A 16,164-nucleotide genomic window follows, 5' to 3' on the forward strand; every position below is an offset into this window, starting at 1 on the left:
ATAATAATGATGTGATAAAGTCAGTGACAGTAGAGGACAAAGTCTAGGGAGGAGCCCCAGTCCATACTAGATTCTGGAATTAAATCACCCAACTTCTCAGGTGCTTCCTTTCCCGGGGAAATAGAAAATCAGAAAAAAAAAAATACACATAAGCATTTGCTGATAGAACTTTGATGCTTGGAATGTTTGACTCTTCAGATAGACAAACTAAACTCACTGAAGCATAGAGACTTTTGCAGGTCTTGGAATGGGAGGGTCAAGTAGACAGCTCTGGACTCCTGTTTAATGATTCCGGTCTTTTACAACCCTCCTCCTCCTCCTCTTTCTCCTCCTTCCCTGCCTTCCTCCTCCTCCTCATTTCTCTGAATCCAATAAATAGACAACCTCTAAAAACATCTTTCCATTAGAGTGCTATTCAGAAGGAACTGTGAATTTCCCAGAACAGGTATGCTGAGTGTGGGTGATGCGGCCAATACTGTTCGAATTAATGTGCCTAGGTGTGTTAAGATGTAGATCCTGATGCAATAAGCCCAGGCCAGGTTATAGTCTGCACTGAGAGTGGTTAGCACCAACTGCGCTCAGTGGGACAGATGCTGCTAGTCCTTGTGAGCAGCACCAACCCGTAGCCCACCTTTCCTCTTAGCTTTTTCCTTAGCACAGATGCAGCAGCCCTGGGGATTTAAGGAGCCTTTTATGTTCCTGTTGCCAGGTCACTGCCTGCTTCGCTAATGCGGATACTTTTCACTGCCTGTCCTCAGCCAGGCTGGAAATTGTTAGAAATCATCTCCAGAGGCAGGTGTCTTGAGCTAAAGGGTGTGATCTTTTGTCTAGTGACTTAGCACCATTTAACTTGGTTCCACAAACCTTTCACACATAAGCAATTTGCTCAACTCTGATGGCAAAAGGAATGTCTTGTTGTATGGCACAAGTGTCCTCTGGCTGTCACTCATCTCTTTCCTTCTGGGAGAGCAGCTGGGGTGCTGCTAGCTCACAGGCCTGGCCCTTCCACCGGGGCTCAGCATGTGTCTTTGTGCATCTTCTCACCATTCATTCCTTTCTGTACTTCCTCGTGTGACATTACCTTAGTCACTACATGTCTGGGTGCAGTTGTGTATGATGTAAGAAATAACTGGGCAAAGGCTCTCCTAAGGCAGGCAGACTTCAGTGTTGCCCATTTCTCAGTTCTCTGAAGCTTGCTTACCTCCAAAGTGCCTTTGCCATAGCCCTGTAGATTGTCCTGTGGGTTCATTTTCAGTCTCTCCTATTATAATGTACTCTCTGGATAAAAATCAAGAGGTATGCCATATCATGATGTCTATTTCCCAGGCATTATTAAGACTTCAGTATGTGAAACAGTGAGAGATGTTGAATCCCAGAGTCAGGCAGCCAAATCTTAGCTCTTCTACTCATTAAGTATGGAGCCTCCCTAAGCATTAATTTTCTCATTGAAAAATAAGATTACTTAACTCATATATTATAATTATAATAATACCTACTCCAAGCATATAAGAATTTCCATGCAAAGCCTTAGTTCAGTGTCTGTCAAGGTGATCAATGATTGCCAACCCCTATTATCAACATTATTATTATGACAGTTTTCCTTCCCTCTGAGAATTTACAGAGTAGTGGAATATTGGGGAGGAAAGTACATGAATCACTTTAGCTTTAAAACAAAACAAATACAGCTAGAGATGCAGTGGGGATTTAACATAAAGTTTAGTCTATTCCACAAGTGGGCAAACTGGTGAGCAAAATGAGAGTAGCTTTTACATTTTTAAGTGGTCGAAAGAAACCCAAATTGATAGATATATGTTATGGCCCCTTGGTATTCTCTAGAATGCAAACTTTTCCAGTCCATAAGTAATTTCATTAGAACACAGGCATACTTATTTATTAGGCATTACCCATGAGATATTTCACACTATTATGACGGAGTTGAGTAGTAGAGGTAGAGACCATATGGCCCAGAATTTTTTTAATTTAATTTGTAATTTGACCCTTTGCAGAATAAAGATGCTAACTCCTGATCACACAACTGAGCCAAAGCAAGAAAGTTCTCCAGCCAATGAGCTGGGGTTGCGATGAGTCATGAGGGATGTGGAGATCTTCAGCTGACATACAAGACAGAGACCCTGAGGGGAGCCACATTGTCAATAAGCACACAGACCTTGGCTAGAGAGGGCCATATGAAGAGTGTGAGCGTTTCTTGGGCTGAAGTTCAGTTCACACTTAGAAGACTAGGTTGACTCCAAATTCCAAAGCAACGCATGTCTTCTTAGCTTGAAAAACAATGCACATACTTAATTTATTTTGAGGTTGGGAGGAGAAGCACACTATGATAAAGACACCATTCTATTTTCACTTAATATGAATTGAGTGGAAAACAGACTAAGTAAAAGAACTTCTTAGATTGAGTATTATAGTGACAACACCCAGTGTCAGTTTTAAAGCTTAAAATATGGAAATAATGTGCTCAGGCATATTTGCTAATGGAAAAAGAAATCTTCATCCAGATTTCCCTTGCACTTCCCCCCACCCCCTGCAGCTAGCCCCATTAGTTCCCTGATTCAACACAATGATTCAAAACGTGTGCTCTATGTTTCTAGGCTATTTCTGTACCAGATCACTGTCACTCTGTTGAAACCATTTATCACAGGCTGGTTTTATCAAGTGGTTTTTGTTCACTCAGTTCTGTGTCTGTGAGTTTGGTTTGGGGACATTGTAGATAATTACTTTAGCTAGGAGCCATCATACTGCCTCAGTCTCAGGGTGAGTTACTGAAGATCCGTGGGAGTCTTTTCTCAGTCCTCTCATTTCTCAATCTGAGACACACAAACAGGAGGAAGAATTAATTTATGATGAATACAACAGAATTTTGGGAAGAGTGGCAGCAGCCTGTCTCCTTGACTAAGATGCTAGAAATGTCTTCAGGCTTTCCGTGTGCATCAGTTTGTACAGCCCCCTCCCTTATTTTCCCCATCTTTCACTTGGTGATGCACCAAATTGAAAGAAAAGTAGCTTTTGCTAACACACATATGCCTGAATCAGGCAATACCTTTCTGTTTTACCCTGTTTAGTTTAACTATTTAGCTCAAAGAATGAGTTATCATAAAATCCTTGGGAAAGCCACAAGAATTCACTCAGATGTTATGAAGTTTATTTAAGAATTTCAAAACAGAAAGGAGGGATTGCCTCTTCATAGGTACGTAGCTTTAAAGCATGCAGTGTTTTCTGCTTGTAGGACCACAAGGTGGAAGGGGTTATAATGGTTTCCATCACAATAACAGCCACTAAAACAGGTAAAGCGTTCCTTCAAAGAGCTAGATGACAGTGTGGTAGCTAGTATTGGGAAGCTAATCAGAGCTGATTGCCTATGCGTGTATTTCCCTATCTGCCTCACTATAATTGTGGAGAAAAGAGAAATTGTCGGTGCAAGGAAAAGGCAATATTTAATTCAGAAACTTGGACTGGAATTAAATTCTCAGACTCAGGAATAAGTGGCAGAACCTACCCTTTGCTACCTTTTTTTTTCTGTAAGAATTCACCAGGGTAACTCTAGTTAACCCACTTACTTTTCTCATTTAATTAAATAGCCATAATTCCTGATCTAAACCCCACCCCTTTCTCTCCTCTTCTCTCAGATTGCTTCCTCTGTTCCCTGATAATTTCTCTCTCCTGCTTTCAAAATTAAATAGGAAAGCTGGCCTCAGAGCTGTTCTCAGCATTTCAAGTGTGAATCTTTCCAATCAAAATCTTCACAAGGAAAACGAGTCACATCATCACTGAGGTGACAAGGTCATGATGCCTCAGCTCCTGCTTTGAAGATTTGTTTCTATTTTCTTTCTCTTGGAGAGAGATTTTTGAAAGGGAGAGATAAAACCGGGGTGACAGTTCTGATGATTCTTTTAGAAACTGACCAGCGTCACCAGACACTGGCTATGACAAAGCCCTATTCTGAACTGCACTGCCCCCCAACTCTGTTTTTTTCATTTTGCCTGGGATGTTTGGGAGGGAAATCTGCAGAGATGAGAGATGTCCAGTTCTCACGTTGGCTTCTCAACTACCTAACTTTCTGGAGATATTTCACCTCCAGGTATCATTCAAGCATTTCCTTTCACATCCTAGCTCTGCTATTTGCTGGTGTGTGATTCTGAGCAAGTTAGTGAGTGCCTTTGTGCCTTAGTCCCTCTGTTATCAAATAATACTATCTATTATAGCACTGGTGCTAGGGTTACACCATTATTGCATAAAATATATTCACTGAACATGTTTGGCACTTATATGAATAAATAAAAACATAATGAAGTGTTTAGGATAATACTTAAGATATAAAACTATTTTTGATTGGTTGTTAACTTTACACATATAATCATTATCCTCAATATTAGTTTTTGATAAGGGCACATGTTATCTTTAAGAGTACTTCGCCTTGAGAATTTTTATTCATTTCTGTGAAGGAATGAAAAGCATAAAATGTTTAATGGAGAACTCACCCATTTTTTGGTGTCTGTGAAAGAGCAAATTTCACTTTGTTTGTATTGTCCTGTTCCATGGCTCTATAGGTACTATATATTTCCAGAATTGGAGCTGATATCAGGATTGCTACATACTCAATGATGCTTTCTGTCTACTATTAAATAACTGGTATGACTTTGGTAGGTGTGAAAATTATATGAGATTATAACTGTGTATATATAAGGTCCATCCTACTAGCTGTGGACCTATTTATTTATTTCACTTATTTATTTCCTTATTTTGGAAAATTATAAAGTGATAGCAGAATCATTCATTCTAGGTCACAGGGATTCTTTGAGAAACAATGTTATTAAGTTTAAAATACTGCACAATGAATCATACACCAATTCAAAACACTGTCTTCCCCCACCCCCAAATGGTATTTCAAATTTCTTTTTCATCACCTACCAAATAGATTTCATAATAACATGCACTCTGGTTGTAGATAACATGTACCCTTTCTAGATTAGGTACATGACATTTGGGTATTATTAATTTGCCCATGGGGGTGTGTTGAATGAAGTTGAATAATCTGAAATTAAAATGATTCTTTCTCATAGGAACAAACATTCACCAACTAATCCCCCATAAAGTGTGTGGCATTTGCATTTGTAACTTTTAATCAGCTATGGTTATTACCAGTCATAAATGCACAGTAGTTCTCAGAACCAGCTCAGGCAGTTATTCAGACGTACAAGGGATATAAGTGGATCAGTTGGACATAATAAAAAATTGTAACAAAATGGGAATTTTTGTGAGGTCAAATAAAGGTCATATATTTTGAAAATGAATAGATTTCATCATTTCTTCTGGACATGTAGAGGTTTGGAGGAAAAGTAAAGTTGGAGAGGAAGAAAAAGGAAGCAGTTAGTGTGTGTCAGGTAGGAAATGAGTGGGACTGTTATTCAACCTTGGCAGTGTAAACACATCTCTCTCTTCCCAGGGATAGCAAAGAAATGAACTTCATATTGTGGCATTTGCAGACAGTGTACTGCTTATACTTTTGAAGATAGATAGCTCAGCAGTACAGGGGAGTTAAGGAGTGTCCTCAGCCCACCCTCATCTCTGGATGGGAATGCCAACAAGCCAGGTGATAAATAAGGTCTAGTGGCCAAACCATCTTTGATGTTTATTATTGACAGGTCTTAATTTAGTCTCTTGAGGTAAACATCGCACTGAGGGGGATGATAATGATGATGTCAGTGATTTTTTTAAAAATTTGTCTGTTTGTGTTTTTGAGGTGGGGGTCATGTAGCCCAGGATGACCTTCAACTCAATGTAAGGCTGAGGTTGGCCTAGAACTCCTGATTTCCCTGCCTCTGAAGGGCTAAGATTATAGGCATATGCTACCGTGCCTAGCAAATGAAAGTGATTATGAGAGGAAATTTAGAATTTACCCATTCTGAGCATATGCAATGTGTCAGGGACTATGTTAAATGGTGTCCATACACAAACTCATTCAATTATCACAGCACCATGGGCTAGTCCTTTCACCCTTCCATCTCACAGGTAAGGAACCTGAGACTGACCTGCCCAAGGTGGTGAACAGTTAAGTCTTCAGTAGGACTGGATTTCAGACCTACATTTGTAATTCATAGCCCATGCTCTAAATAATCAGGAAATGTTGACTTTCTGCATTTAAAAAAAGCACTGGACCAAATGGGACCAAGAATGGGCTGTGTCATTTAGAATCTGGGCCACCCAGCTTTCTTTCATTTTCTAAATGTTGAGGTTCTGATTCAGGCAGCATCATGTGCTCCTCACACAGTCATGATGAAGACTGAAATGAAATATTGCATGTATATACTGTTCTCTCATTACACACGAAAAGGGATAGAGGAAAAGGACCGCTGGAGAGTGACTTGATGAGCATCTCCAGGATACCCAGGCGGCAGGCTGAGTGCTGAAAGTTTGTACAGTCTGTGTGCAGCAACACAAAGGGGTATGTGTCACTTAAAAACCACCAGTAAGTATTTTCTAAGGAGCAGTGATGTGCTGACACCCTTTGAACTGCTGTGATGCTGAAGGTGTACAAAGCTGAGAAGGTTCTGTTCTCAGAGGGTTTATGGTTGAAAAAAGTTTACTTAATAGTAGAATGAAGGCACATGCCAGTTGAGAAGGAAAGGAACTATTTTGTGTAGTAGAAGAATATAGTAGAAGAAATAAATGTCCATTTCATTGTATCTTGTGTTCTTGAATGTTTAATTAAAGGGATAGTTTCAGTGTCTGACAGGGAAGATGTTTGTTTGATGTTAGGTTCTACAAACCAGGGGCTTCCTTCTTGCTGGACAGATCTGACCATCTTCTCCAGAAGACTTGAATGTTGTTCATTCTTGGGCCTTTTCCCTGGGAAGGATTCACCCACGGTGGTGGTCCAGGGGGATGTCTGGGCTACTCATCCATCTTTTCCCTACATGTGACTACTCTTCTCCTTTACACCCCAGTTGTCACCAGCTGTATTAGTTACGTTTCTGTTGCTGTGATGAAAATACCATGACCAAAGCAACCCACAGAAGAAAGAGTTTACTTTAGCTTATGGCTCCAGACGGATCAGAATCTACCTTGATGGGGAAACATGGCGATAGGTAGCAGGCACGGCAATGGGAACTGGAAGCTGAGAGACCACACCTTCACCAGGAAGTATAAAACAAGAAGCAAACCATAAACGGCATGAGACTCTAACCTTTCGATGATGTTCTTCTTCCAAGAAGGCTCCACACCTAACCCTCCCCAGATAGTGCCACCAACTAAGGACCAAGTGGAAGCCTCATAGACTCTCTACGGTTGGTCTGTCAGCTTTTTGAGTGGCCTGATAGGGAGTTTCTCTCTCTTCCATCTCACTGACCTCTAAAGAAATAGTGACCTCTGAGAGGGCAGAGCCTTAATGTGCCTGTCAGTGGCTTTGATCCTTGATTTAGTCAGGCAACCTATTCCCATGTCTGCCATATCCATAAGAGTTTAGTCAATTTCTGTCTAGCATGTGGCCAATGAAATGGCTATCCTAAAATATATGCCTTTTCTTAAGCCTAGATTCTTCCCAACTCCAGTTTAAAGGGGGAGAGCATCATCCCACTTGAGGCCTTGAGAAATACATGGACTAGGTATCAATAGAGGGAGAGAGATATTCTGTTATAATCTTCTTCAAATATCTTCAGAAATTTCACTGATGTAGAAGAGATAGATATTGGAAACATTATTTTGTTGCTAAGACTTGCTAACCTATGGATGATATGAGTTGCCCATGGCTTGGCTAGCTCTAAGTGCTGGCTTCTTGTACTCACATCAGGAATGGCACACCTGTAGTCTTATAGCTTCTTTTTGTTGAACTCCCCTCTCTCATCTCTATGCTGAGAGATAGATGCTCCTGAACTTCATCACCGGGAAGAGAAGGCTTTTTACAAAGTTGGCAAAAGGAAACCCTGACATCTTTGTCTATCATATTTCTGAAATAGCATTATTTGGAATGTTAAATGTTTGTGTGTGGGGGACCGCTTGTGTGCACAGGTGCACATGGAGGTCAAAGGACAACTTTGAGGAGTCAGTTCTCACCTTCTACCCTATGGGTTCCTGGGAATCAAGCTCAGGACGTTAGTCTCTGTACCGAGTGCTTTTACTTGCTGAGGCTAAGCCATCACCTCTCTAGCATAAGATGTTGGAATTTTTAGTTCATCAATATTAAACAAATATTAATCCATCACCTGCCATGTACTGATTCCTGCGTCAGTTTAAAAACTTGGAATCCAGCAGCAAATATAAGCAAGTTCTTTCTCATATGCTGAGCTTCTCTGTTAGAAAGCATAACTATTTATTTAGTGGTGTTTAAACCATTTAAAACATGCTACTTAATATTATTAAGGAAATAGGTAAAAGTACATGCTAAATAATATATGGAATATACCATAGACCTATTTTTTAATCACTAGCTATTATTTGAGAATTTAACAGTAGTGTTATATAGAATCTCCCTTATTTGGTTCCTATTCTGACAACTCAAGGTCATTTTTTTGTTTCCTTATTGATTCTGCAGCAGCAGCAATATGCTGCTCCCTTCCTTAAGGAAAAAAAGAAGTTTTTTCACCACTACTCTGCCAGGATTTCCAGAATCCCTCTTTGTTCACACATTCCCTTGGGAAATTACTCAGTCATGAAAGTATCTCACTTGGCCTGTAACTAAGAAAGGATTTTTACTAGACCCTGAGTCAGAGCTGAATCAAGTTATGACAGTTGTTGGGAAAGGCTTAAAGGTTTCATGGCTTCAACCTACATTCTCTTTCCTTTTCACCTTGGAAAAATCTTCAAACCAAGAAAGCATAGTGTGGAAGGAACCTTGTATGCTCCAGCTGTGACTATTCTCCTCTACATCTGCCCAGAAAAATTCGAAGACATTTCATCTAAGGAAGTAGAGGAGGCTCATCCATCCCTCTTTCTCATTTAGAAGGGGGCATTTCAATATAATTCTGGATTCTTAACTACATTTAAAGCAAATGTAGAGGCACTAGTGTAAACTGGTTTGATACTTGCATAGTTTTCCTAAGGTATGTTGATAAAGTATCAATTATGATCACAAGTAGAATAAAACTTTATTAAAATAAATTATTAATAAGAATAGAATGGATCATAGGTAGGTGTTTGCTAAATTTCATATGTGTGTATTAATATTTTACTCCAGTTATTTTATAGGCCATATCAGATTTTTTTTTCATACGCACAAAAACTCTGTGTTAGAGGAAACATTGTTTAGCACATCTTTTGTCCTTTGCTTATGTTTCTTAAAAATGACTTGCTCAATCAAATCAGTCATATTTTAGTTTACTAAAGATGTTCTTAGCTTGTTTTATTTTTTTCTTTTGCTCTGATAAAACACCCTCACAAAAGCAACTAAAGTTAGAAGGGGTTTATTTCCACTTACAGTGCAAAGGTACAATCTATCACAGTAGGGAAGTTAAGCTACAGAGCTTGAAGCAGCTGGTTGTGGTATTCCCCACAAATAGGAGGAAGAGAGATAAAGGTATTTGTTTAGCTCATTTTATCCTTTATATTCAACTAGGCAAGGACCTGAATCAAAGGAATGGTCCATCCACTTGTAGGCTAGATCTCCTACCTTGTTATCTTCATAAACATAATCCCTCACAGGCATGCTCAATGGCTAAACAAACACTCAGAGGTGTTCTTGGGGGCTGGTATCTTAGATTCCAGATGCTGTCAAGTTGACAATTAACACTAACCCATCACAACTCCACCCTTTGTCAATTTGATTCTCAGGTACATCACCTCTAAGCCATATCTTCTATCCTTGTTCCCTTAGACAAGTAATCATCTTATAGTGCAAAAATACATCCAGTTGAGCTTTAAAATCTCTATAGTCTTTAATAATTCCAATACCCTTTAAAAGTCCAAAGTCTCACCTGAGACCTAATACAATTTCTCAACTGAGAGTGCCTATTAAAACAAACACACAAACAAACAAACAAAAAACAAGTTACATACCATACTTCTAACATATAATGTCTAATAGCACAGAGTAAACAGGCATTATTCCAGAATGGAATAATCACAGTTAGTAAGAAGAATTGCCACACAATAATGGCTTTTAAAGTATTTAAAAATCAGTCATATCTCAGAGAAAAAAATGAAAAGTTAAAATAATATTTGTAGTTGACAGAAGTATATAGCATACCAAAGCTGTGCTGTATTTGGAGGATTGAGTGTTCTCATGATAATTGTAAAACCTTAACTGCACTGAGGAATCCCAGAAAAATGCATGTTATTTTTAGTTCTGGACCTTAGGCACTTATGAAACCTTGCATTCATCTCCTTGCTGGTGTGTGTGTGTGTGTGTGTGCTTAGCATAGATACTCTGTTGAACATAGTGGCAGTGTTAAGATGGTGTTTCACAGAGTGTTGGCTACAAGAAACTTCAAGCAATCCTAGGTTTGTAATGCAATAAACTTGAACTTGAGGATGAGTACACTTGCTAAAGGAACTTAGTCCAAACATAGACTGGACCACTGGCTCATGCTATGGATGAGGCAAGCTGATTTTTCTGAGTAGTTGTTTTCTAGATTGATCTCTGGTTCCTCAGGAGTCAAGTATCCTTATTTCTGCTTGGAAACTAAAAGCAATAGAAATGGCCTGTGATTTTGGGGAACTGGGATATGGGAGGGGTGGGCTTTTCTGAGCCTCTCTGATTAGTAGCTTATAGTGAAATATCTCATTTCTAGCACTGAGATTTTCATTTGAATAACTCATGTTTTATAGGGGAAGCATTGTCCACCCATATAGGAGTTCAAACACCATTTTTAAAAATTGTATGTTTTTGATTAGGTTACAAAGCAGTGGGCTTCCATGATGGTTTTTATGTATCCTTAGTTTTGGTTTACTCACTTCCTCCTGTTTTCCATTTTTTAAATATTTGTGTATTTTAATGGGGCATGGTAGCTTTCTTGAGTCACTGGAGGGCCTCTTTTGCATGTTGGCCTAATATGAAATAACTGGTTTGTTTATCCACAGAAAGAGTAGTATTTATATTGAAGAACCACTTGGCATCAGCGCCTCCATGCAGATGTCCTATCATATAAGCTAGTGCCTCATTCAGAAAATCCACAATCGAGTACAACAAATAACATCTTGGCTTTACTCTGTGCTTCATTCACAACTGTTAATTTTACAGGGTTATGATTTCATCTCTGCGCGGAGGGCTCCTGGCAGGGACAGATGCTCTGGTGCCCCAGATTGTGCTGTGTGTGTCCCAGTAGGAGCCCTCAAGAGCAGCAGGATGGCAGGAAGGAGGTGATGCCTCCAATAGAGAAGCAGTTGCAGCGTGGCTCTGGGAGGAGGCAGGAAAGAGGAGGATGGGCCATGTCAAAGTACTGTCACTTCTCTTTCCTTCTGTACAGAATCATATGTGTGATTAACCAAGGGAAAAGAAGCGCTTGCCTTGAATTTTATGGAAAATATTGTCGATTTTGATTTTCAACTCACATTTATCTTATTTTAAAAGATATCTTTGTGTATCCACTAAGATGATGATGGACCTAAGCAATGACAGGTCCATACATTGGTCCAAAGAATGTCAAACAGGACCACATCATGATTAGCTGCATCTGGGTCACTGGATTTGGGCTGGTGTGACAGGTGGAAAAGCATACTGTGTGTTGACTGCTGTGGCTTACTTCTTAAACTAAAGCAAAGGGCAAAGTCAAAGCCAAGGGCAGATTAGGACCAAGCATGGGACACAGTACACAATAAACTCTTTTATTAATTTTTTGAGAACAAGTTGCTATACTGCTTACTGCTATAACTCACAGCCCCTAGAACAGGATTCACAAATGTGAGCAAAAGCTAGATGCTCAAAGCTTAGCCATTGTATTCATGAACTCATTTCGACACAGAATCTGCTCATGATTGGGCTCCTCAACATTTCATTTCCAATGAGGAGTGCCTATGAGACTACCCCTTCCTCTGGGTCTGTGGGCTGTTAACAGTTGCTGGGAGAGGGTGTGGGTGTCATTTTCTTCAGTGGTATAGCTCTGATAGGTTGCCTATGCTCCAGCAAGTAATTTTCCACCCATGTTCATGCAAGCAACTTTAAACTCAGTGGATCAGTGGATCACATATAAAAAGGAGGATATGAAATCAGCAGTATGGCTTCTTGGAAAGAAGTGTTTTGGCAAGAGAAAGAGGGAGCCGATGATAGATAAATAGATAGGTAGGTAGATAGATAGATAGATAGATAGATAGATAGATAGATAGATAGATAGAGAAACAGTGGAGGGTGTGTGAAAATAGGTAAAATTCATTATATAAGTGAATGGAACTGTCAAAAATAAAAATATGTAAATAAATATGAAGATATATACATGTATATAAATTATATATATATGAAGAAAAGGTAAAGGAAAAATTAGAGACTATTAATAGCCAGCCAGGGCACCATGGTGAGTATCAATATGATGCAGAATTTTGTGTCCTTGCCTATTCATTTCTTTCCATGACTATACCTTTTGTTCCTACCTTCTGATTGAATTTCCAAATAGAAAAAGGTCATTTGTTGCACATGTAAGACCATAAATGTTATTGCCAAAAGGTATTTCATGTCTACACTACTAGGGTGCTTTATTTATGATAATAAACACTAATTTTAGGTTTAAATTATGTTGGGGCTACATTTGGGACTTAGTAAATTTGGACCATTTTTTTAAACAATCAAAACAAATTTTCTCACCTTTTAAAACTCAATGATTATTACTATTTTCTATATTCCAATTTTGGAGGCCTGGTATGCTTATTGAGATAACATTGAGATAGTTAAACAGTTGGTCACCAGCATCATAATTCATCACATTCTGAATTGCTCAAAGTCCTGGAAGTCATTTATATTTTGCATAAATCCCTGATGGAATTTACTGTTGAAATATTTAGCATGCTCCTTTCCTTGAGTATATTAATGTTCTGATCATGCTTGTAAGCTTAGGGGAGAGAGATGAATAGGCTGTTGCATAATATTTCTTAAATCATTAAGTTTTAGTCCTCAGAAATCCTGAGAACCCAATATCTTTGAGAGCCCTTTTATAAAAACCTAAGGCAAATGTGATTTGAGTCACCAAGCTACATCTAAAACAAGGCTTGTTTCAATTGCTCTATAGAATAACATTGACTTGAGAAAAAAAAAATATATATATATCCAAGCTAACATCAGTAATTTTGTGTGCTTGTTTGTTTACTTTTTGTTCTTTAAAGTAAGGGTGTGTGTCTCACATTGTAGCCTAGGCTAGCCTGAAATTCATTATGTAGTTCAGGCTGCCCTTGAATTTGCTATATCTTCTTACCTCAACTTCTTGAGTTCTTGAATTATAGTACTTCTCCAGGACATCCTTCTGATACCTATGATTCTTGGAGGTCAGAGGACAGTAATATTTGGTTAGTAACTCAATTCTGTAATCCCTGAATAGGGAAGCTGAGAAGGAAGGAGCTCTCATGCTTCAGGCCAGGCAGGATTACACAGCAAAACCTTGTCTCCAAGGAGTGGCTGGAGAAACGTCTCTGAGGATTGATTTGAATCAGAGTGAACCACTCAATAGCTCTCCAATGTCTAGATTTGAGAACACCCTCTGAGCTTTCCTTTTTGTCTCTCTTATGTCCACAAAGGTCGAAAAGAATGATGAGGACCAAAAGATTGAACAAGATGGTGTCAAACCGGAAGATAAGGCTCATAAGGCTGCGACCAAAATTCAGGCTAGCTTCCGTGGACACATAACAAGGAAAAAGCTCAAAGGCGAGAAGAAGGGTGATGCGCCAGCTGCTGAGGCCGAGGCAAACGAGAAGAAGGATGATGCTCCCGTTGCTGATGGCGTGGAGAAGAAGGAAGGAGACGGCTCTGCTACTGCTGATGCAGCCCCAGCCACCAGCCCCAAGGCTGATGAGCCCAGCAAGGCAGGAGATGCACCTTCTGAGGAGAAGAAAGGTGAGGGGGATGCGGCCCCCTCAGATGAGAAGGCCGGCTCAGCTGAGACAGAAAGTGCCGCTAAAGCTACCACTGATAACTCGCCTTCCTCCAAGGCAGAAGATGGCCCTGCCAAAGAGGAGCCTAAACAAGCCGACGTGCCTGCTGCTGTCACTGATGCTGCTGACACCACCCCTGCTGCAGAGGATGCTGCCACCAAGGCAGCCCAGCCTCCAACGGAGACTGCAGAAAGCAGCCAAGCTGAGGAAGAGAAAGGTGAGCACTGCAGCAAGGGTAGGGTCATGGGTGGGATGCACCAGGGATATTAAGCCTGGAGCCAGACCACCTGCACCATCCAGGGGGAACTGTCTAGACAACTGTCTGGTAATCACCAAAGTTATACTGAATTCCCCCAAATCTACAAGCCTGAGAGAAAACCGAGAAAGAATTACATGGCAGCCAGTACTGGAGAGTTCAGACAATTATCTTAATTGGATTGATATAAACAGTCAAGCTTGATAATCCCAGTTAAAAGAAAATGTGCTGTATGCTGATAGATTAGTTTAATAAGTAATTACTGAGACTACATTTATTTCATGGGTGGGAATTAGCTAATGTGATTATTTGGCTTTAGGAAGAGCCTCCTATAAATACAGCCAACTCTTTATTGATTATCTAGTGTGTGAATTGCCAGCAACAAAAATATAATCTCAGCCTTCCTTTCCCTATCACACAAAGTGTTTCTGGGCATTCCACCCACCACCAATTGGTGAGTAGTATGTGTTTATATGTGCATGCTCTGGAGAATGTTAGCTATGACACTAATTGGGGTCAGACACAATTAGGAAAATAAGTCTGTTGATGTTGCCAAAAACAAAGGAAAAAAACCCCAAATACATAAATTATCATTTTATTATCAAACACACTACTTTCATATGCATAACTAATTGAGAGTTGACTGTGAATATGAAAAGGTACTGGATTCTCTTCAGCTTGGAGCTATAGCATGGAAGTTGGAGTGTTTTTATTATGACAGCCCAAAGAGCCTGCACAGAGTTGGAATAGAACATCCTAAGAGAAGGATAAATGTAATAATAGACTTTCACCCCGGGAGCTGGTCCTGTCCCTCACTCCAGCATATCCACAATGGTGATGTCTCCAAAGTCTTTCGATAATCTGGTGTAACCAAGAATACCTTTTATGTTGCTTTCATCACTGTGACTATTATACAAGAAAAACAATTTAAGGTAAGAAAGACTTATTTTGTTGCACAGCTTCAGATGTTTTAGTCCATAATGGGCTTGCTCTGTTGCAATGGGCCTGTGGTAAAGCAGGATATCATGGCTGCAAGAGTGTATGGCAGAGCAAAGTTGTGCACCTTGTGGTAGCTAGGAAGAAAGAGATGGGATATATATATATATATGATAGATAGATCTTTTAGAGATAGATAGATAGATAGATAGATAGATAGATAGATAGATGAGGTATACTCTTCTAAATCATACGCATATTTTCAACTAGATCTCACCTTCCTTAACTCCACCATCAGTTAAAGTCTATTTTGCATCAATCAGTGGAAAAACTATTGATTAGACAAAGACTTCTGAATCTGACCCTCCCTGAAATCCCTCTCATGGATACATACTAAGGTGTGCCTTACTAATCTCCTAGGTGACTCTCAAATTGACAATCAAGATTAACCATTGTACCTTTCAATTCAAAGGTCTTTAGACATAAAGTTACTTCAGACTAGTTTAACTGGGCTGGCTTGCCCCTTTAGAACTTTATCTATTTATCCTACAGACTAAGGGTCTAAATTTGGGACAGACCACTGTCTTGAGAAAGTTCATGAGACTAGACTACAGACTAATCCAGGAATGTTAAAACATCTGGCCTTCAGATTGAGAAAGAGATCAGTGAACATTTGCCTAGATACTAAATCATGGCAGATGATTATTCTGTAGTTTCTCAGGTCTGTTTTTTTTTTTCATTTTAGCCTCCACATTCTATAAATCTCTAGAGTATAATAATTACCATAGTTATCAGCATGCTCTAACATTCCAGCTCCAAATAAATCATGATTCTTTCTACCAGTGACTTATTTTCCCAGTAACAGTAAGGTATGTGACTAAGGCATTGGTTTCAGATTATTCAACAAAACTGTCTTGATTCCTTTTCTTTCAGCTTAGAGTTTAAGCCTCAGATAA

The 16,164-nt window shown here is 39.5% G+C and overlaps 1 protein-coding gene across 1 annotated transcript in view; it reads left to right on the forward strand.

Annotated features, from left to right (window-relative positions):
- Positions 1-16,164, forward strand: part of Gap43 (growth associated protein 43) — a 94,121-nt gene that overhangs the window by 34,851 nt on the left and 43,106 nt on the right. The window contains exon 2 of the mRNA XM_059277636.1: positions 13,663-14,233. Coding sequence (XP_059133619.1) covers positions 13,663-14,233 — 571 coding nt within the window. The remainder of the gene's footprint in view (positions 1-13,662; positions 14,234-16,164) is intronic.

The sequence above is a fragment of the Peromyscus eremicus genome, chromosome 12 (assembly GCF_949786415.1).
Source record: "Peromyscus eremicus chromosome 12, PerEre_H2_v1, whole genome shotgun sequence".
Taxonomy (NCBI): domain Eukaryota; kingdom Metazoa; phylum Chordata; class Mammalia; order Rodentia; family Cricetidae; genus Peromyscus; species Peromyscus eremicus.